Source organism: Bufo gargarizans, chromosome 2 (assembly GCF_014858855.1).
Source record: "Bufo gargarizans isolate SCDJY-AF-19 chromosome 2, ASM1485885v1, whole genome shotgun sequence".
NCBI classification, from domain to species: domain Eukaryota; kingdom Metazoa; phylum Chordata; class Amphibia; order Anura; family Bufonidae; genus Bufo; species Bufo gargarizans.
Genome location: NC_058081.1, coordinates 516,215,584 through 516,237,228, shown reverse-complemented (window position 1 = coordinate 516,237,228; position 21,645 = coordinate 516,215,584). Strand labels below are relative to the sequence as shown.

The 21,645-nt window shown below is 44.1% G+C and overlaps 1 protein-coding gene across 2 annotated transcripts in view; it reads left to right on the top strand.

Annotated features, from left to right (window-relative positions):
• The window catches only part of HIPK2 (homeodomain interacting protein kinase 2), a 50,453-nt gene extending 29,863 nt beyond the window's left edge, over positions 1–20,590 (top strand). The window contains exons 3-15 of one of the 2 annotated variants that reach the window (XM_044281324.1): positions 2,674–2,797; positions 3,218–3,337; positions 6,697–6,783; positions 8,510–8,694; positions 9,151–9,313; positions 9,398–9,524; positions 12,122–12,243; positions 12,382–12,521; positions 13,063–13,242; positions 14,745–15,029; positions 16,905–17,149; positions 17,446–17,600; positions 18,413–20,590. In XM_044281324.1, the coding sequence (XP_044137259.1) occupies positions 2,674–2,797; positions 3,218–3,337; positions 6,697–6,783; positions 8,510–8,694; positions 9,151–9,313; positions 9,398–9,524; positions 12,122–12,243; positions 12,382–12,521; positions 13,063–13,242; positions 14,745–15,029; positions 16,905–17,149; positions 17,446–17,600; positions 18,413–18,853 (2,374 nt within the window). In that variant the 3' untranslated portion in view covers positions 18,854–20,590. Of the gene's footprint in view, positions 1–2,673; positions 2,798–3,217; positions 3,338–6,696; positions 6,784–8,509; positions 8,695–9,150; positions 9,314–9,397; positions 9,525–12,121; positions 12,244–12,378; positions 12,522–13,062; positions 13,243–14,744; positions 15,030–16,904; positions 17,150–17,445; positions 17,601–18,412 lie in introns of both variants that reach the window. The other variant, XM_044281323.1, reaches the window with a different exon arrangement.
• The last annotated feature ends 1,055 nt before the right edge of the window (positions 20,591–21,645 follow it).

Genomic DNA, 21,645 nt, shown 5'->3' with positions numbered 1-21,645 from the left:
GCTGACTGTTCAAGACCACCTCATTGGGAATAACCCTTTGTGTGCTACCGACGGTCCCTATCTCTGCAGAGAGTTAATTAGGTTATTCAGAGCTTCCTTGCTGCCGTACACCCCCTCCTCGTCCTCCTTTCTCGTCTCCCTCATTGTCATCGGTGTTTGTGCACCCCGCTCACGACTGTCAGCTAATACTGGATATTTTTTATTTTTTTCCTGAGATCCTGCAACATAGGGCGGATGGCGGCGGCAGCTCCCCCCCTGCTGGCAGCTGTGCTGGTCTAGAGAAGAAGGATGAATATGGCGGCAGAGATTGCTGCCCCCATCCTTTCCTCAGTCACAGACCCCAGTCCTGCAGTATTTATAGTCTGTAACCTGGTGGTCTACATCTCACGGTCAGCATAGCTATGCTACTGTATAATGAAAGGGAATGGGATGTTGCTGCGACAGTCGCAAAGAAGTCCAGCTGGTTTGGATTTCTTGTGACCTTGACCTAGTGGCAGCGCTGTGACATCACGTTAGTTTCGATGCTGCGACATGTATTGTGTCCAAAGTCACCATTTAGCGCCTGCTTATATCAGCCCATTGTCTCTCGTATGATGCCGAGTAAGACTGGGTCTCATGGACGGACTGCTCCTAAGGCCGCCCAGGCCCCCCCCCTTTGACCGCCAGCCAGGTACATAAAGATCTGATGATCTGAGTATTAATTAAAAGGGTTTTCTGAGATTTCTTTACCGATGACCTATCCCCTGGAGAGGTCCTCTGTATCTGATCGTTGAGGGTCCGACACCTGGGACCCCCACCAGTCAGCTGTTCTCCTGTGAGCGGACCTAGCACAGAGCTGTACATTGTATAGTGGGGGTGCTTGGTGTCGCAGCTCACTTGAATGGACCCCCACCAATCAGATACTGATGACCTATCCAGAGGATAACCCTTTTATTGTAGAAGCATCAAACGCTTATGCACCTGGCCAGCGGCTGCAGCTGCCCTCCTAATACGACTGTATTTCTGTCCTCGGGATGATTACACAGTTTCATACTATGACGCGGTGCTATTTGTTTCTGCTGGGGCAGTATTTTGTTCTTCACTGTGGTATTTGGTTCTGCCTACTTCTGTTGTCCTGCCTTCTGTCAGTTTCGACCCACCTACAAGATGGTGCCACTTTTAGTTTTTTTCCAGACCCACTTTAAGTTCCCAGTCTGCCCCTTCTGGGTCCATACAACGCAGTATTTTATTCATCTTGTTGTTTCCCAACAAGACTTGCTGCCTGATTTTGTCCATCAGTAAAAAGACATTAATTTAATATAGTTACCAAAGTCTAAAAATGTAAAGTTGGGACCTTTTTTTAAGCTCCTCTTCTCAGATGACATAGGACTGCCCACTTTGGGACATGCTTGTATAAGCCATGCCCCTTTCATGGACCAGGTTGGCAAAATTGGGTCTAAATGCTATCTTGATGGCGACACAGGGCTCGTATAGACCTGCATTGCAGTGTGATTTCTCCAGAGACATCTGCTATTCCAAGGGTTTGGAGATTTATGTTCTGTACCTGCAGGAAATATTCATGCCCCTGCCCCCACAGTGTACGTGTGTGCTGTACGTTGATCTCCATACACACTGGTAGAATGACAAATCTGCATAGCTATACCCTGATACAGGAATTCTTGGAAAGCTGAGTGACTGCGAACTGCAGTACCAACTGTATCAGTTGCCATCCATCATTCTCAGACATGAATAAAATTATAAAACGCATTATGTTCTAGGATATGGATTGTGTAAAGGGTGACTCTGGATCAGTGATGTTTGGATTCAGAATAATTCACATTATAGGGGTGCTCTGGATCAGCGTTATATATAAAATATTGCAGGCATATTGTAGCCTGGCTTGAGTAATATTATTATATAGATATTTGAGATAAGTATGGTGTATAATATTACAGGGATGTTCTCGATCAGTATGGTACATACTTTTACAGAGATATTGATCAGCGTGATATATATTACAGGGATGTTCTCGATCAGAATAGTATATAATATTACAGGATTGTTTTCAATCGGCATGATGTATATTGCCAGGAAGCTCTGGATCAGCATGGTGTATATTACTGGTGTATTTTGGATCGGCATGTTTTATATCGTAGGCCTGTTCTGGATCAGTGTGGTGTATAATATTACAGGGATGTTCTGCATCAGCTTGTTGTATATTGCAGGGATGTTCTCGATCACATTGGTGTATATTACAGGAATGGTTCAGCACGGGTAAAATATTACAGGCATGTTCTTGATCAGCATGGTGTATTTAAAAGGGATGTTCTCGATTAGCATGATGTATAATATTACAGGCACATTCTTGATTAGCGTTGTTAATTTTACAAGCTTATTCTTGGACAGCGTTTGTCGCTTTACGCCAATCTCCTGATTGTGAATCTTGGTGGCAGATGAGACAGAACTGAGATTTGCATAGTAATAGGATTGGGGCAGTTCAGGTTTGGAAACTCATTTAATAGTTGAATGGGGGGGAGGGGGCAGGGCAGAATTAACCCTTTTGTAGACATCTGTCTCCTTCAGATAGTGCTCCCTGCATTAACCCTTATGTGCCCTTTTTCTACTGTTTTATAATAAGCTGTGATTACAGTCTCTCTCCAGTGATCTATAACTCCCACATTCTCTCTTCCCCAGGGCTCCGGAGATAATACTGGGATTACCGTTTTGTGAAGCCATCGACATGTGGTCTTTGGGGTGTGTGATCGCTGAGCTGTTTTTGGGGTGGCCGCTGTATCCTGGGGCCTCTGAATATGATCAGGTGAGTTGTTGTCTGCAGGTTCTGTGTACCGAGTGGTTCTTGTCCATTATTCCACATCTGTTTATGCCACCCAACCCACTTTTTTTATTCTGTGCCTTTACTGTGCAGTTGAATGTAATCTTTTGCTCTCTGTGAGCCATTTTAGATTGAGGAGAGCCTGACTGCAGAAGAGGGGAATATAATCTATTTTTCTCTTATCAGCTATTTTGGGCTGGGGAGATGAATGACAGGAGGTGCAGAAATCTCCCTGCCCCCTATGATCAGTCACAATTTTGAAGCCATTTCAAAAAGTGTGGAGACACTTACTTTAATGTTATGTCTTATAATGCTCCTGCACTGTTATAAAATGGCCCTTTAAGGATGCACTTTACATTATTATGTTATGGGGCCGTAATAACCAGAATGTCTCTCTCCTCACAGATCCGGTACATATCGCAGACTCAGGGCCTGCCTGCCGAATATCTTCTCAGCTCTGGGACCAAGACCACCAGGTTCTTTAATCGAGATGGTGACTCCCCGTATCCTCTGTGGAGACTTAAGGTGGGAGCAGTTTGGACTATATAATCAGTACCTAATGAGTCACAATGTGGTAGAAGCACCCATGTGCTAATATAATCTGAGGTTGTGTTATGAAGCATTCAACATTCCATTAATCTGGCATTCAGGAACCTGGTTATCAAACATTTTGAGGTTATCAAAAATGTGGCCTTAGGTGGTGTAAACCTTGCTAATTCCAGACTCTTGGCAACTATGGGTAATGTGACCGTAAGATCTAAATGCCACCAAAGTCTTTGGAAGGTGCATTCATGAGATCATTATGGACGATACGATGCATGACCTGCAGCAACACCTGAAAAGCGTCTTGTTACAGAAGCCCCTCCCCCTGCCCTCAGCCATTCAGCAGATCCTGCAGTGGTCACATGACTTCCATTCAGGACCCACTCCTTAGGAACAAGAAATGCTCTGTTTCCATGGATTCATTAAAAGGAGTCTAAAGTCTGACCCTTGGGTTTAATGGGTTCAATTATGAAAACTAGCTCTGATTTGGTAGAGAATCATTTACTGCCCTCATTTGCCGGGGGTCGAGCGTTGTGAAGAATACCATTTTTAAAGGGGTTGTTCCATTAAGACAACTTGTCCCCTATCCACAGGATAAGAGGAGAAGTGTCTGATCAGTGGGGGGTCTTGACTGCTATGGAGAACGTGGGCCTGCGATCCCTGTTTGAATTTAAAGGGGTTGGCCACTTTCTGGTTACTGTGGACCAATCTGCTTGTGAGGTGATTTATGATTATATGACACTTACTAATATAGTCTTTGTTTATATTCTGCATCATTTTCTATATTTCTTAAGCTATGCTCCCTTTGCCAAGTCTTTTGTGCTGTCTACACAGAGATCCTGTCCATAAAATGGCTGCTGATGGAGGGTCATGTGACTAGGCAAATCGTCTAAACATTTTCTCCATTCAAATACAATGCACATGCCATTTGCACTTGCAATGTTGGGAGTTTAGTGCAGGTGCAATGTTTTTGAATGGAGGAGACTGCGATTTGCCTGGTCACATGACCCTCCATCAGCAGCCATTATATGGACAAGAGCTCTTTGTGGACAGTACAAAAAACTTGGCAAACAAGGGTGCATATCTTTATAAAATGTAAAAAAAGGCACAGAATTTTAACAAAGGCTATATTAGTAAGTACCATATAGTCATCTTATAAGCGCATTTTTCAATAGTAGCCAGAAAGTAGCCAACCCCTTTAACTCTTTGGGACTGTCGGAGGTAGCAGAGTACAATCGCTCAGCTGTGTTCAGCAGCCTCCTAGAGCTCCATGGAGTGGCAGCGTACATGCGTGACTGTCAATCCATTCAAACCAGGAGCCTGGTCGTGGCCCTGCCGATCAGATATTTACCCTCTATCCTGTGGATAAGGGGATGAGTTGACTTAGGTCCCTTTCACACGAGCGAGTTTTCCACGCGGGTGCAATGCGTGACGTGAACGCATAGCACCCGCACTGAATCCTGACCTATTCATTTCTATGGGCCTGCATTGCGTGAAAATCGCAGCATGTTCTATATTCAGTGTTTTTCACGCAGCCCTGGCCCCATAGAAGTGAAAAATGCATTGCATCTGCAAGCAAGTTGCGGGTGCGATGCATTTTTCACTGATGGTTGCTAAGAGATGTTGTTTGTAAACATTCAGTTTTTTAACACGCGCGTGAAAAACGCATCAAAACGCATTGCACCCGCGCGGAAAAAACTGAACAACTAAACACAATTGCAGACAAAACTGACTGAATTTGCTTGCAAAATAGTGCGAGTTTCACTGAACGCACCCTGAACGCATCCGGACCAAATCTGCAACGCCCGTGTGAAACCAGCCTTAATGCAACAACTCATTGGGAGACTTTTATTAATAATGACTTAATTTGCGGCCCAAAAAAAATGCTAACCTTTACAAATCAAAAGTGGTGATTTGTTTTACCTCCTGTATCAAAAGGCGCACGCCACTTGTAGAACGTAGCTTTTTGAAATGTCAACTGGATTATCCGCCTTTGTCTCTTGATTTGCGACATTTTAACACCAATAGCGCTAAAATGCAACTTTTTAAAAATGAAATGCGCCATTTCAGCCACCCCCTGCCCAGAAAAAAAACTTGTGACTTTTGAAGCATGCGACATTTCGACATTTTGAAGCATTGCGACATGCTTAGTAAATGTCCCCCATTATATTGTACTATTTAAAGGGATCTGCCACAGATTTGTACCTTTTGAGACTGGCTGACCTGTCACATGTGCGCTTGGCAGCTGAAGGCCTCAAAATGGAGAGGGCACGACAGTTGCAGAGAGAGCTTAGTCTCTAGGTGTAACGGCGACTCCCCCGTTGCTCCTAGAGGCTCATTTGCATATATTAAAACTTTATTTTTATCAGCAATGCGAGTACATATGAACATGGGACTAAGACGGATGCCTGCAGCTGCCACGCACACATGCATTGGTACACATCTAGTGCCCTTTATAACGAGGAGGATTCAAATATATTATAATTTGTAATAATGTCTGCATTATGAGTGTAGATACACTTGAGTTGGACGGCACTCCTGAAAAAATCTTTTTTGCACGGTGCTCAGTGGTAATGTGAGATAATGAATATTAAAGGAGACCACGGCACTCGTTTTTTCGTATGTAAGAAAATTATTTTTATATTTTCATATTTTCATTTCATGATTTTCATTTCATGATATTATTCCAAAATTTCATTGTTTTAAAGCATCCAGGAATGCAAAAGACTTGGCCAACGTTTAACGTTTCGGTCCTTGTATGGGACCTTGATCACGGCCTGGAGTAAAATACAATGTAATATGTCAGGAGACATTATATATAATAAGATAGTATATGTTACATCATTGTTCATGGTATATATTACAAGTATGTCAAAAATAGTCAGCTCTCATGGGAGCACAGAGGATGGCAGGTGAGTATACTGTCATATTATATAGGTATCATCTCTAGTAAAGTTGCATACAATTGGGGACAGTAGTATGATAATAGAGCTACACGTAGTTGAGTACAGTTAAGTACAACATTAGGCGGCAAAATTGAAAATAGGAAAAAGGAAGAGAAAACAAGAAAAAAGACAAAAATACAAGACAAAAATACATGAAGGAGCTGGAGTCCACAAGCATTATGAGTGTAGACGTGCTTATAATGGAATTGTCTCAGCCTCTAGCACCCCAAACTTCCCCGCACCACCATCCTGCCGACTCCTGACCGTGATGAGCTCTGGAATATTTTATGTATAGTGGCGTGGATAGGTTGGATAGTTACAGAAGGCAATGAAATGGCTGATAACAGGGAGCCGTAAAATGCATTCACCGTTTTATTTTTTGTTTTGCAATTTCAGACGCCTGATGATCATGAGTCTGAAACTGGCATCAAATCAAAGGAAGCCAGAAAGTACATCTTCAACTGCTTGGATGATATGGCTCAGGTAAGCCCATGTGGGAGGTCACTGGAGACGAGGGAAGGACATGTGTAGGGGCTTTAGATGAAATAACTTGAGTTATCAGTGCATGAAAGGCTGCAGCTTTAGGACTGCTTGGTCCCCATGACAATCCTTCATCTCCACCTTGTGATAGGGACATTGTGCATACTGATAAGGATAGTGATATAAAGAAGACGTAACTGTTCAGTTATTCCCTTTTTTTTTTTTTTTTTTTTTTTTCTAAATTTTTATATATTGTGGTTTTTCTCCTTTTAAAGGGGGTCTGTAGCTTCCCAAAAACATTTCAAAGTGAGCATGCCACCATATAAAGTAGGTGTCCTGAAAAGCCAGTCTTCTAAGGGCTCATGCACACGACCATGTACCAGCAATGCCCATGTGACTGCAAATTTTCAGTCTGCAATGCATGAGCCATGTGGCCACCGTTTGCACATGTGGACCCATTCACTTGAATGAGTCTGCAATCCACAATAATCGCTCTGTTCTGCAAAAAAAATTTAAAAAAAATTGAATATTTTTTTGCGGCGTAGAGGCACAAAATCTCCATGGGCTTCCGTTCTGTGCCTCCGCCTTGGACCGCACTGTATCTTCCAGATTGCGGACCCATTCAAGTGAAGCCGGGCAACATCCATGTGTATGAGGCCTAACTAGAACCGGCTGTGGCCCTTACGGCCATAAGGCGCTAGAACGCAGCACAGGTGCGTGGCAAGCGCCACACGACTGCACCATGTGGTCGTGCCCTAAGGCTACCGTACATTGCGGACACTCTGTTTACGGGCTGCAGTATGAGCACAGCCAGCATGAGCATAATCCTGAGAAATACTTCCTTTTTATTTTTATGTAAATAAGGTCTTTGGTGCACCGTGGGCGGGACTTTCCTGTATGGTGCACCTTGCTCCCCCTGTGTTATTGCTGCCGGCTCTGATAACTCGGGGACCGCCAATCAAACGATAGAGGGATGCATTGGGTGGTGTTACTGGCACTGCGATGATGCACCAAATGGAGGCACCCAGAACACGGTCCACTGAAAACTTTATTGGCATAAGGCTCCATTCACAGGTCCGCATCCATTCCGCAATTTGCGGAACTGGTGCGGACCCATTTATTCTCTATGGGGGACAGAAAAGATGCGGACAGCACACTGCGTGCTGTCCGCATCCGCATTTCCGGGCTTCGGCCCCAAACTTCCGGGCCGCGGCTCCGCAAAAAATGAAACATGTCCTATTCTTGGACAAGAATAGGCAGTTCTATGGGCGGTGCCGGCCGGGTGTATTGCGGATCCGCGATACACTACGGACATGTGAATGGACCCCAAACATCAAAAGAATAATTTGTAAAATAAAAGACTGATTTTCACTAGAAAGGTAGGTTAGGGCACCTACCCTACATGGCGATAGTCTTACATTAAAACCAATTTTGAAAGTACCAGTGAAGAATTGTTACCACTTTCTGCTCACTGTCAGTGTATGGAAGCAATCGTCCTCTACATACAGGTGCCACCGGGTTCTGCTCACACAGCTATGTAGTTTGTTACAGGGTTTCGGAGCTGTCTGGGCACCTACATATCTGGATGTATACAAAAATCTCCCCCAAAGTCTTATTTCCGTCTTGGTGCATATTTCATGGTCGATACCAGGTTCCTGCATTATTACACATTATATTGCATTATTCCAGAACTCTCGGCCAAAAATTCTATCATTCATTTTTATCGCAGGTAAATATGACCTCGGATTTGGAAGGCAGCGACCTGCTGGTGGAGAAGGCGGACAGAAGAGAGTTCATTGACCTGCTTAAGAAAATGTTGATCATCGATGCAGATAAGAGAATCACTCCCATCGAGACTCTGAACCATCCATTTGTCACAATGACTCATCTCCTGGACTTCCCACACAGCTCACAGTACGCCATGGGTTTTGGGGTGTTGGTCTGGGGGGGGTGCATTAGAACATGGCAAGTTCATAATGTTGCAATTAAACTCCAAGTATATCAATTCTGGTGACAAATGTGAACTTCCAGCCGTCCCTTAATGTTCTATCGCCCCCCTGTAGGACTTTTTTGTATTAACATGTGGCCTTTTCAAGCAAATTTAGGGTCCATTTACACGTCCGTATGTGTTTTGCGGATCCGCAAAACACGGACACCGGCAATGTACATTTTGCGGACCGCAATTGCGGGCAAGAATAGGACATGTTCTATTTTTCTGCGGCTCTGCAAATGCGGACGTGTAAATGGACCCATAGTGGAGTTCCCCTTAAGCGCTCTCTTCGTCCTGTGATTTTGAGTTCATTTAGTAACAATGTGTCCTTTCCATTTCTTCTCGTATTTGCCCCTTGGTTTTTTCCTCTCTCTCCGCAGTGTAAAGTCTTGCTTCCAGAATATGGAAATCTGCAAGAGACGGGTGAATATGTACGACACTGTGAACCACAGCAAGACCCCATTTATCACACACGTGGCCCCCAGCACTTCCAGTAACCTCACCATGACATTCAGCAATCAACTGAATACCATGCACAGCCAGGTAAGTGCCTCTCCCTCGTGATCTGTGCAGTCCGTTACCCTGCAGTCTTTTGCTGACAATCTAATCGTCTTTTCTTTGTCCCAGCCCTCTGCTGCCTCTATGGCAGCTGTCGCCCAAAGGAGCATGCCCCTCCAGACTGGAGCAGCGCAGATCTGTGCCCGGCCTGACCCCTTCCAGCAAGCTTTGATCGTCTGTCCTCCAGCTTTCCAAGGTACAAGTCCCATATTACGGAAGTTGGAGCAGACCTGTGCCCGTATTACGACCGGCAAATACTTGAATGGGTCCACAATCCGCGACCTGTGGTGCGGTGTGGAACGGAGGCATGGATCAGAAGCCCATGGAAGCACTACGGTGTGCTTGAATGGGCTGTCTGTGCCTCCGCATCGCAAAAAAATTGTCGGATACGGGTCACGGACCCCAATCAACCCCATGGTGATTTTGCGGTCCGCAACATAGACATAACTGTCGCACGGTCGTGTGCATGAGGCCTGAGGCTGATGTATTACTGCTGAGTGATTCATAAAGGAGCACTGAACCCTTTACGGTATATATAATAAAATAAAAAAAATATATATATATATATATATATATATATATATATATATATATATAATTTTCTTTGTAGCATAAACCTTAGAAAGCACAGAAATTCACTGGATTCTCTCACTGTATATTTGCTGGGTTTGCACATATCTAGTTAGCCTGCTACAATGTATCAGTGTAGGATATTTTGTCAGTCGTTCTAAATAAAAACCAGGAGTGAATCCAAAACACAGAAGAATTACAAATTCTTCCACCTTTTCCCTTTTAGGTTCCATTCATGATTTTGGCTTACAAATACTGTTACAGAATGTTGCTATGTGAGTGGCCTATGCCTTATGAGGTTACAGCTGGAGCCATTGTTGCAGACTCTGGCAAAAATAAAATCTCTGCATTTTGCATTTGTGGTTTTCCGAGGCTTTTTAACCCTCTAGATAGGTCATCAGCTGTTTGAGAAGGCCCCGGTGCTCCTGTGAACTCTGCGGGCTTCTTGCAGATTACCCTATGCCAGTATATCTTGCTATCCAGAGGATAGGTCATCAGTTAAAGGCTCAGCAAACCCCTTTAATGCTGCCATTCACTGTCAGCAAACAGAAATCCTGAAAATAGTAGGGAATTGAAACACGAAGAGGGGAATTTATCTAGGACAGTGGTGGCGAACCTATGGCACAGGTGCCAGAGGTGGCACTCAGAGCCCTGGAAAAAGTCTATAGTGTACCAATATGCCTTAGACTTTACCTGCCATTCATCAGCACAGAGCGCACTATGAGCAGCACAGGCAGCGCACTGAATGTAGGGAGGCTGTTATAGCTAAATGATAAAGTACATGGGAGATATTCTATACTGGACTGTAGTATTCAGGTTACATTGCTGTTCTTGCACTTTGTAATAAATAAGTGGGTTTTGAGTTGCAGTTTCGTCACTTGGTCTGTAAACGGTTCGCCATCAGTGGTTTATTGTAAACGCTGCAGACAGTCCATACTCTAGTGTGAATGCTGCAGTCCATAGCCTAGTGCAGTGGTGGCGAACCTATGGCACCCGCACCCTGGAAAACGTGTCTGGTGTACCAATATGCCTTAGACTTTTCCTGCCATTCATCAGCGCAGGGCGCACTATGAACCGCACAGGCAGCGCATTGAATGTAGGGAGGCTGTTGTAGCTAAATGATAAGTACATGGAAGATATACTATATTGGCATTCAGGTTAAATTTGCTGTGTTGGCACTTTGTGATAAATAAGTGGGATTTGGGTTGCAGTTTGGGCACTCGGTCTGTAAAAAGTTCACCATCAGTGATCTAGGACTCACACCATTTTTGAAAAGTTGAAATGGTTAGCCTGTTTTAAGCCGATTTAACCTAGATTTACCAACTTCAACTTTTTAGAAGTTGCAAAAAAGTGTTTTACTCCAGTAAAAGGGGGATGTAGAAAGTGATGTGCCATCTCAAGACAAGAGTGGGAAAGATGCACCAAATTTATCACACTTTCTGATGTTTGATACATTTGGCCCACACTATGGCAACGCAGACTCCTGAAAAACTGGCTTTAGACATTGCCCTCGCGATAAATCTCCTCCAAGGTATATAAACGACATTTAGTCATTTTATCATGAAGGTTCAGTTCCTCACCATTTTTATAATCTCTGCTTGCTGTGATAGTAGATGAGCCCCTTAAAGGGACATACTTTACAACAGCTAAACAGATGACTCGTAGTTTACTAGAACTGTAATGTCCAGCTGATTCCCTCCCTAGACGGCTTTCAATTCCTGTGTTACAGAAGATAAATCCTGAGTCTCTGGATCCCACAATCAGTATTATGTTGAGGGCTTACCCGCTATGCATTGATTCTGTCAGAACATTCAGCAGTGTAAGGGATCATGTACATGACCGTTGGATGTTTTGCATCCCGTAAATCGCAGATCTGCGCAAACACAGATACCGGCCGTGTGTATTCCGTATTTTGAGGCTCCTAATAGAGCAGTCCTATACTGGTCCATGATGAGGACGATAATAGGACATGTTCTATTACTTTGCGGAACAGAGTTACGAAAACGGAATGCACATAGTCATTTCCTTTTTTATGGCCACATTGAAGTGAATGGTTCCACTTATGGGATGCAAAAAAATAAAATAAAGGAACGGACGGGGTAAAAAATACGTTCGTGTGCATGAGCCCTAAAGCAGTTTTTACGTTGTCATTGGAAAGCAGCTGTATGTCAGGTGTTATTTTGTCACTGATTCGTTGGAGTTTTTTCATTTTTCACTTCACAGGGCTGCAAACCTCTCCTTCCAAACATGGCGGCTACTCCGTGCGAATGGATAACGCGGTCCCTCTGGTGACGCAAACAGCCAGCGCTCAAGCTTTGCAAATCCAGTCTGGCCTCCTTACACAGGTACAGGGTGAACAACCACCAACGATTGATGGTCTTGCCTCTAGGGCACAGTTGTGTTGCAGTCTTGCATAGACTTCCATGGACTCTCCACTGTGTGCACAACAGTGACAAAGCATTTGTATATTATTTCTCCAGCAGGCATGGCCTAGTGGCACTCAGCAGATACTATTGCCGCCCGCCTGGCAGCAGTTGGCAGGAGTGGCGGCTCACACATCAGTCCAGCATGCTACGGTCATCCCAGAGAGCATGACTGGCGCCCAGCAGCTGACAGACTGGAGGTGAGGTGTCCTATGTGTAAGGCTTGGGGGATAGTTTTTCAGTTTAGTATTGGGGTCCTCAGAGTTGTTTGCTGTGTTCAGTATGTTTTCCATTTGTGGGACAACCTTCTGTCCAATGTCCTTTTATCCTTTTCGCAGGTCATTACTAGTATCTCTTGCAAATCCAACTGTATTCCTGCCACACTGCCCTTAGTGGTAAAACTTAGGAATTGCATGGTGGGCAAGAAGTCTGATTTAAAGGGAATCTTTCCCCACATTTTTGTAGCCCCACAGCTCATGAATATTGAGGACTCCTTCCTCCACTAATGCATTTCAGGTTAAAGAAAAGCATGTAAAAGGCACACATGTCAGACACATTGCTCAAATCGGCATTTGTCACTATCTTATGCTGCGGTCAGTAAGGGCAACAGGAAGGTGGTGACCGATTCCCTTTTAAAGGGGGTGATCCATTATCCATTTAATGGGATAATTAATAGCTGAACATTCTGCACTCTTATATGGTATATATTTCTTATGTTCCTATACATTTTTTATTTTCCAGGAACACTCACGCCCACGGCGGCCACTATAACCCAATTATGCAGCAGCCTACGCTCCTCGCAGGCCATGTAACCTTACCCTCTGCCCAGCCTCTGAATGTGGGTGTAGCTCACGTTATGAGACAGCAGCCAACCAGCAGTGCTTCCTCTTCTCGCAAAAAGCAGCATCACTCCGCAGTGAGGTGAGAGTACCAGGCTGGGTGGGTGGAGTTTTTTCCATTTCTAACATTCCATTTGGATTGCACTGTATATTTAGTACTGAACATCAATATGTGAGCCACCAAACAGTGGAGTCCCTGTGTACATACATTACTTATCTTGTACTGATCCTAATTTACATCCTGTATTATACTCCAGAGCTGCACTCACTATTCTGCTGGTGGAGTCACTGTGCACATACATTACTGATCCTGAGTTACATCCTGTATTATATCTGTCTGTGAATGTTCTCATTTATCCAGGTCATGGTATATCTGTAAAGAATAAATCAAGGCAACTGTACATACTGTAGATTTCCTGAAAACGTTTCACTCGTTCTTCCAACGAGCTTTCTCAATTCTGAGTGATTGTACAAAAATTCTGGGAATAAATATGTAACTGAATCCACATCTGGTAATTAGACCCAGCATTGGGTCAAAGGTGTTGATTCCATTATCCTAATTGGAGTCAGTAGGTGATAAAGACTTCCCAAAAAAAAGGTGTCAAGACAGCATTATACGTGGCAGACAATAGATGTCTAACCCACCCCCCCCCCCCACCACCTCTATTCAAGCTTGGCTTCTCCATTTTTACGTAGATGGCCTCCTTCACGCCTCGTTTGTACCAATCGGCCTCCTTATCCAAAACACGTACTTGACTGTCTTCAAAGGTGTGACCTGTTCCTTTTAGATGTAAGTACACGGCTGAATCTTGACCAGAGGTTTTGGCTCTTCTATGCTGAGCCATACGCTGATGTAGTTGTTGTTTTGTTTCTGTATATCGGCGAAACAAAACAACTACTACATCAGCGTATGGCTCAGCATAGAAGAGCCAAAACCTAAGCTGTGTACTTACATCTAAAAGGAACAGGTCACACCTTTGAAGACAGTCAAGTACGTGTTTTGGATAAGGAGGCCGATTGGTACAAACGAGGCGTGAAGGAGGCCATCTACGTAAAAATGGAGAAGCCAAGCTTGAATAGAGGTGGGGGGGTTAGACATCTTTTGTCTGCCACATACAATACTGTCTTGACACCTTTTTCTGGGAAGTCTTTATCACCTACTGACTCCAATTAGGATAATGGAATCAACACCTTTGACCCAATGCTGGGTATAATTACCAGATGTGGATTCAGTTACATATTTATTCCCAGAATTTTTGTACAATCACTCAGAATTGAGAAAGCTCGTTGGAAGAACGAGTGAAACGTTTTCAGGAAATCTACAGTACGTCCAGTTGCCTTGATTTATTCTTTACAGATATATCCTGTATTATACTCCAGAGCTGCACTCACTATTCTGCTGGTGGAGTCACTGTGTACATACGTTACATTACTTATTCTGTACAGATCCTGAGTTACATCCTATATTATACTCCAGAGCTGCACTGATATGTCTGCAAGATTTGTAAAATTCAAAAGCAAAATCTCATTTTAATGCTTTGCCTCAATATTTTTTTTTTTTTTTAACTGACTCTACCCCTGCAGAAATAATTCCTCCTACGAGGTGTCATCTAGCCAATCACACAGTTCCCCACAACGTTCCAAGCGTGTGAAGGAGAACACACCCCCTCGCTGTTCCATACCACAGAGCTCAGCTCCTTGCGGCCCTTCCATTACCTGCGGCTGGGGAGAAAGCTCTTTAGGTGCATCTCGAGGTGACCATCAGCGGCAAACAATCGTCATCCCAGACACTCCCAGCCCCGCGGTCAGCGTAATCACCATCAGCAGTGACACTGACGAAGAAGAGGAGCAGAAACACATCGCCCCCAGGTGAGCTCGAATTTATTCTTAGACGTTACTGTGGGAAACTCTTATCAATGTATGGTGGGCCCGAGGAAATGGAGTATGATGCAAGGAATTACAGGACACCAAAGAGAGATTCCTTGTGTCATGTTTGCTTCCCTCATGCTCCGCAAGCACCAGAACCCTCCACAATCAGCGGCATTGTCAGGGCACAGGTCAAATAGAAAGGTCTTATCCAAGAGAACAACCCCTTTTTAAGTGTAAAAAAATAAATAAAAATTGTTTAAATTTAAAACCCCATACTGTAAGGCTATATGCACACGACCGTGCCATTTCTAGCGGTCCGCAAACTGCAGATCAGCAAGAAACTGAAGCCGCCCGTGTGCCTTCAGCAATTAGCGCGACGGAATGGGCGGCCCATTGTAGAAATGCCTATTCCTGTCCACAAAACTGACAAGAATAGGACATGTTATATTTGTTTTGCGGGGCCACAGAACGGAGCAACGGATGTGGACAGCACACATCTTTTGCGGCCCCATTGAAGTGAATTGGTCTGCATCCGACGGCTGTGTGCATGAGGCCTTATCTGAAGAAATCCACGTCCAACTTGCCGAAAGCACTTCCCATTAATCCATAGCAATGACTTCCTCACCACTTGTGAACAGAACAAAGGAGTGTGCTGTCGATGATGGGGAGCATACACATGTGAGGCATACACATTAGACCTATGTCCTCCAAACCTACCAAAGTCTAATATGTATCCAGCCCTTCAGCTCTCATCTATGTTTGATGTTGGGAGAGATAGGTAAGGCGTGTTGGATTTCAACTACCTGGTCCTTTTTGTTTTCTCAGGAAATAAGCTGCTGCTAGAGATGTCTTGCAGCAACTTTCCCCTGTGTTCCCGTTGTGCTCTCATTCACTACATATGCATATTTGCTCACCCAGCAGTTATCTTATGTGTATGCCCAACTTAGGTCTACCAATTGGCTATTGGTGCATTTACATGTACCGACTGAGCAGGCAATCGTTGGTAGGGAACCTTTCCTCCCTGATAATTGCCTGATCGTCAGAGGAGGTGAGTGCTGCATATACATGCATGAATCGCCTCCAATCTAAGGGGACGAGTGATTGCTACTGCCGTCACTCGTCCACCTACAGATTCGCTGTTCCTGGGCAGCAGATCACTGTTCACACAGAATCATCTGCTGCCTAGAAACAATGATTTAGGTGTCCGCATGAACGATTTTCACCCAGTGAACAAGCATGTTCTAGTCCATCGGGTGATTGGCGACACCTTTGCACGGGCCAGTTATTGGGAACAAACTTTTATTCTGGATAATAGTTTTGTGTAAAAGATATGCCATTCTGGTCGCAAGGAAAACTTGGTAGGTGACAAACACATATTGCATATTGGTTGTCACAAGATTGATTTTTTATTATTATTTTTATTTATTTTTTATGTTTTCTTTAACTCGTAGAAAGCATAAAATATGGCAGCACAGAATTAATTACTTAAAGGGGTTGTCTCATCTCGCTGTTACTAAGGCCACCTCCCGGACAGGAAACGGCAGAGCGCTCTGCTGTTTCAGTAACTCTCATTGCCGTGCATGAGAGCTACCGAAACAGAGTAACACAACAACCTATGCTGTTTCTGAGTTAGGAAAGCCACATAGCTTATTGTGCTATTCTGTTTCATGCACGGCAATGAGAGCTACTGAAACGGCAGAGCGCCAAAAGCTGATCAGGATTTAGGACTGTGTCTTATCTCACCTTAGTGATGGTAACACGAGACAACCCCTTTAAGGATTGCATACAGGGCCCCTGGAGGCTTTAAGAAATCCTTGTCTGGTAATTTGTTTGTATTTAATTTATTTTATTAACCCTAATTGTTGTCACCCCCAGCCTCCCCAAGCAGCGCCGGAATGTTATCAGCTGTGTTACGGTGCACGATTCTCCCATCTCTGATTCTTCAAGCAACACCAGCCCCTATGCCGCGACTGGGCAAAGACGTGCATCTAATGCCACTGCCCATGAGGCCAAATGCCAGCCGGATATTCCCTGCTCTACAAACTCTCGCACCATAATTGTGCCACCTCTGAAGACCCAACCCAGTGAGGGGCGAATGGAATGTGAGCGGAGGCAGCCAGGTAAATACACCCTGGATTGAAATTGTGGGGGAGAACCTTCTGGTATTTTTTTTTTTTTCACTTGAGGAGGTTTTGAAGGATAATTTTCGCCATTGTGTACACTTCCAATATTTCCTTACTTCTCCTAGCAAACATTCCTGGTTGATTAATGTGGTATCCTCCCTCCTATAGAGTAGACTGGATGGGGTTGGGGTATAATGTTAATCAATATGTATTGCATGACTGTAGTTGTGGCAAATGCCCTATAACTGGAGACGACTATGGCATTTTCTAACTTTGTCTTCTCTTGCCTATAGATACAACAAGTCACCACTCCTACAAACCCAAATCCTCGTCCTCCACAGTGGCTTCCAATACACATTCCTCCAGCAACTCTACCACGTCAGCCACATATCGCCAGCCCAGAGCTGCTGGCCATGCCTTCCAACAGCAGCCACTCAACCTCAGCCAGGTAAAGGATGGGATGGGGTTGTAAAAAAGCTTTTAAGACACCTGCAGTGCCTGGTGTCCAGCTTGATCGCCCCGATCCTTGGTGTTCTATGGTTTGCGTTCCCCTGTCCCTGGTGTTTGGTAGTCTGCATGCTGCAATCTCTGGTGTCTGGTGGTTTGTGTGGCCTTCTGTCTGGGAATGAATTGTTTTTGTTCTACAGTCCCTGGCATCCAGTTTTATTGATTGGTCCATTTGAAGACTATGGACTTTTTTTTAAAATAATGAAATGTATGTATTTTTGGGCAAAAATCATTTGTGTAATTGGATTTTATTAAAACTTCTTCTCCATCATCAACCTATTGGGTGTTGTGGTTGAGTACGAAGGAGGACTAAGCTACAGGGGCTGGCTTATTGATTAATTGATGTTAATATATAAAAAAGTTTTATTTGATTTTTATTTTTGTATTGACAACCAATTGATGATGAAATCCAGTCCTATTCAGTGTAAAATCCACCATATGAGCTCTTATTTTACTTGGTTGTTAGAGTTGCCTTTTTAAAGGCAGAGTGATGCTTCGGAGCTATCAGAGAGCTCATCTAATGGATTTCACACTAAAGGGGACTGATCAGCCTACTATGTATTATAATACTTGCAGGCTGCAAGAGACAAATACAACACAATTTTAAATAAAACACAATTGCCCCAAAAAAAATTCTGCTAAAAATACCTGCAGTAAAAGTGTTCTGCGTTTTTCATAGCGGTTTGTCTAGCTATTGACTGTCACACCACATAATGGATGTCTCTCTCTCTCTCCTATGTTTTTCTTTCGCAGATCTCCCAACATATTAGCACAGAACGATCTGGAAGCCACCGGAGGCAACAGGCGTATATAACTCCCACCCTCGCCCAAGCTCCATACTCCTTTCCGCACAACAGTCCCAGCCATGGTGCAGTCCACCCTCACTTGGCGGCTACGGCTCACTTGCCCAGCCAGCCGCACCTCTACACCTACACTGCGCCAGCTGCTTTGGGCTCCACCGGCACTGTGGCACATCTAGTGGCATCTCAAGGATCTGCACGCCACACTGCATACCCTGCCAGCATCGTCCCAGTGGGCATGGCCTCTCGGCTGCTTCCATCTCCAAGTCTTCACCCCAGTCAATACCAGGCACAGTTCGCCCATCAGACTTACATCCCGGCATCTCCCACGTCCGCAGTCTACACTGGATACCCTCTGAGTCCACCAAAGGTTAATCAGTACCCTTACATCTAGATGAAGGAAGCAGGACTAAGGGGAGGCACAGACTATTATAAAGCAACTTTTTCACATTTCTTCCTCTTTATTTGTGTACATCTGGTTGGTTGATGCCAGCCAGGTAGGAGGAGAAGGGGTGTGATGAACCGAGAGATGCTGAGAAGGGACCTCTGAGCACCTTGGACCCCCGAACTCTCCAACTGTCCGTGATGTTTGAACCTGCCCACTTTTGAGAGGTCTTCTCTTTCCCATGGACTTTTGGGGAGGGCACATGTTGCTGGAGGTGTGTCCAGAGGTGACAGATGTGCTGTATTTATTGATCATAGATACTTATCAGATACTCGCCAGGATCTGGTGCCGTAGAGACTTAGAAGCTTATGAAGAGTCTATAGAGTTAGGGTTCTGGATCTTTCTGTGACTCTAGTTTTTAATTTCTGGTTTTAATTTTAATAGTAGCAGAGAGATTGAGCTGTATTTGCACTCTGCGCCAAAGGGAGACCCCACTTAGGTATGTTTTTGTTTTTTTTGTTTTGTTTTTTACTCTCCACCGCCCTTAACCCCTCTCCCGTTTTTATAATGAGGGGGAGTGGCACTCTGGATACCTCTGATAACACGTTTGCACCGCTTTTAAGTTTAAAGCCCCTCCCCCTCAGTGTTGATTGTGATGAAGTTTTAGAAGGTTGTAATTTTTAACGTTTTACAGAAGGATGATGGTCTCAATTTTTAAAAAAAATACCAAAAAATTTAAAACTAAGAAAAAAAATCATATAATTATAATTAAAGGGGACAAAAGGTATTACTTTGTGAAGAGGGATCTGGGACGTCGTGAAGGGCACGAGTAGGGGCAATGTGGTGATGTGGAGCAAGAAGCTGGCAAGTAAAGATCTGTGTATGTCTACCAGAGGAATGATGGGAAAACACATGGAAAGTAATGGAAGGACTCGAAATGGACACAGCTGCTAATTTCTCTCTATTCTAAGTCACTTTAATGTCTTTTAGAATGGGACCGCTCCTCCCCCTGCGCTACAGTGTAGCACAGCCCAATGCTCTCAGTTTTCTACTCTTCACCAATAGATCTATGAATATATATATATATATATATATATATTTTGTTTTTACTTTCAGGTTGCACAATAGAACTCAAAAATCTTTGTTTTTCCCGTCGTCTGAGACACTAACCGTAAAATTACCGGCATGTGATGTTGTGATGTCCCGATACCCACACGCGTGTGTGTGTGAGCCTCCCGCCATTCTATGTCCTCTGCTCCTAGTGCCTTACAAACTGCTAAACATGTCTGGTCCTTTTTGTTTCTCTAACATCAAGACCCGTTAGGTTGGTTGTCAGTGAGTCACCCCTTCCCCCACTCCTAGTGCTGAAGTTTCACAGACCCTCAATTGTTTTTTTTGTATTTTATTTTGTACCACACCAAGTTTGGGAGTGACATACGTGTCTATGTGTCTGCTCGAGGTGAGTCCAGTATTAGTCGCGCTCACAAACTGTGGTAAAGAATAAAACCTGTAATAATCATCACTGTACGGCTTTCTGTTTAACCCCTTAGCGGCAGGGAGGAGGGTAGTCACTGTTACTTCAAGTTTTTTTTTTTGTTTTTTTTTAAAGAAGGTTTTCAAAAATAAAGGAAATCCCAAGTGTTGGCGCATCGTGATATGGAGGAGTGTCTACGTGAGTGAGATTAACCCCTTCAGTGGTGAGGAGGTTAAAATAACAAAAGGGAATAAAAGACTTGTAATTTGTGAGATTTGTCCACAGAGATTTATTTTTATGGGTTTGTGAATATTTGGAAAGAATGTTAAAAACCTGGTGTAGTCCGCAGCTGAAAATGAATATATGTGGCCTGGGGGTCAGATGCTTTAAAGGTCATATAACAGTGTAAGGCCCCTTTCACACGGGCGAGTTTTCCGTGCGGGTGCGATGCGTGCGGTGAACGCACTGCACCCGCACTGAATCCTGACCCATTCATTTCTATGGGACGGTGCACACGAGCGGTGATTTTCACGCATCACTTGTGCGTTGCATGAAAATCGCAGCATGCTCCTCTTTGTGCGTTTTTCACGTAACGCAGGCCCTATAGAAATGAATGGGGTTGCGTGAAAATCGCAAGCATCTGCAAGCAAGTGCGGATGCGGTGCGATTTTCACGCATGGTTGCTAGGTGACAGTCTATTCACTGTATTATTTTCCCTTATAACATGGTTATAAGGGAAAATAATAGCATTCTGAATACAGAATGCTTAGTATAATAGTGCTGGAAGGGTTAAAAATAATAAAAAAGTTAACTCACCTTCTCCTCTTGTTAGCGTAGATCCCGGTCTGTTCTTTAGCTGTGGACTAAAGGACCTTTGATGACGTCAGATCACATGCTCCATCACCACGGTGATGGACCATGTGATTGGAGCATGTGATCTGACGTCACCACAGGTCATTCAGTCCACAGCTAAAGAACAGACCGGGATCTACGCGAACAAGAGGAGAAGGTGAGTTAACGTTTTTATTATTTTTAACCCTTCCAGCACTATTATACTATGCATTCTGTATTCAGAATGCTATTATTTTCCCTTATAACCATGTTATAAGGGAAAATAATACAATCTTCAGAACATCAATCCCAAGCCCGAACTTCTGTGAAGAAGTTCGGGTCTGGGTACCAAACATGCGCGATTTTTCTCACGCGAGTGCAAAACGCATGACAGTGTTTTGCACTCACGAGGAAAAATCTTGCATTTTCCCACAACGCACCCGCCTCTTATCCGGGCAAAAAACATGACGCCCGTGTGAAAGAGGCCTAAGGGTTT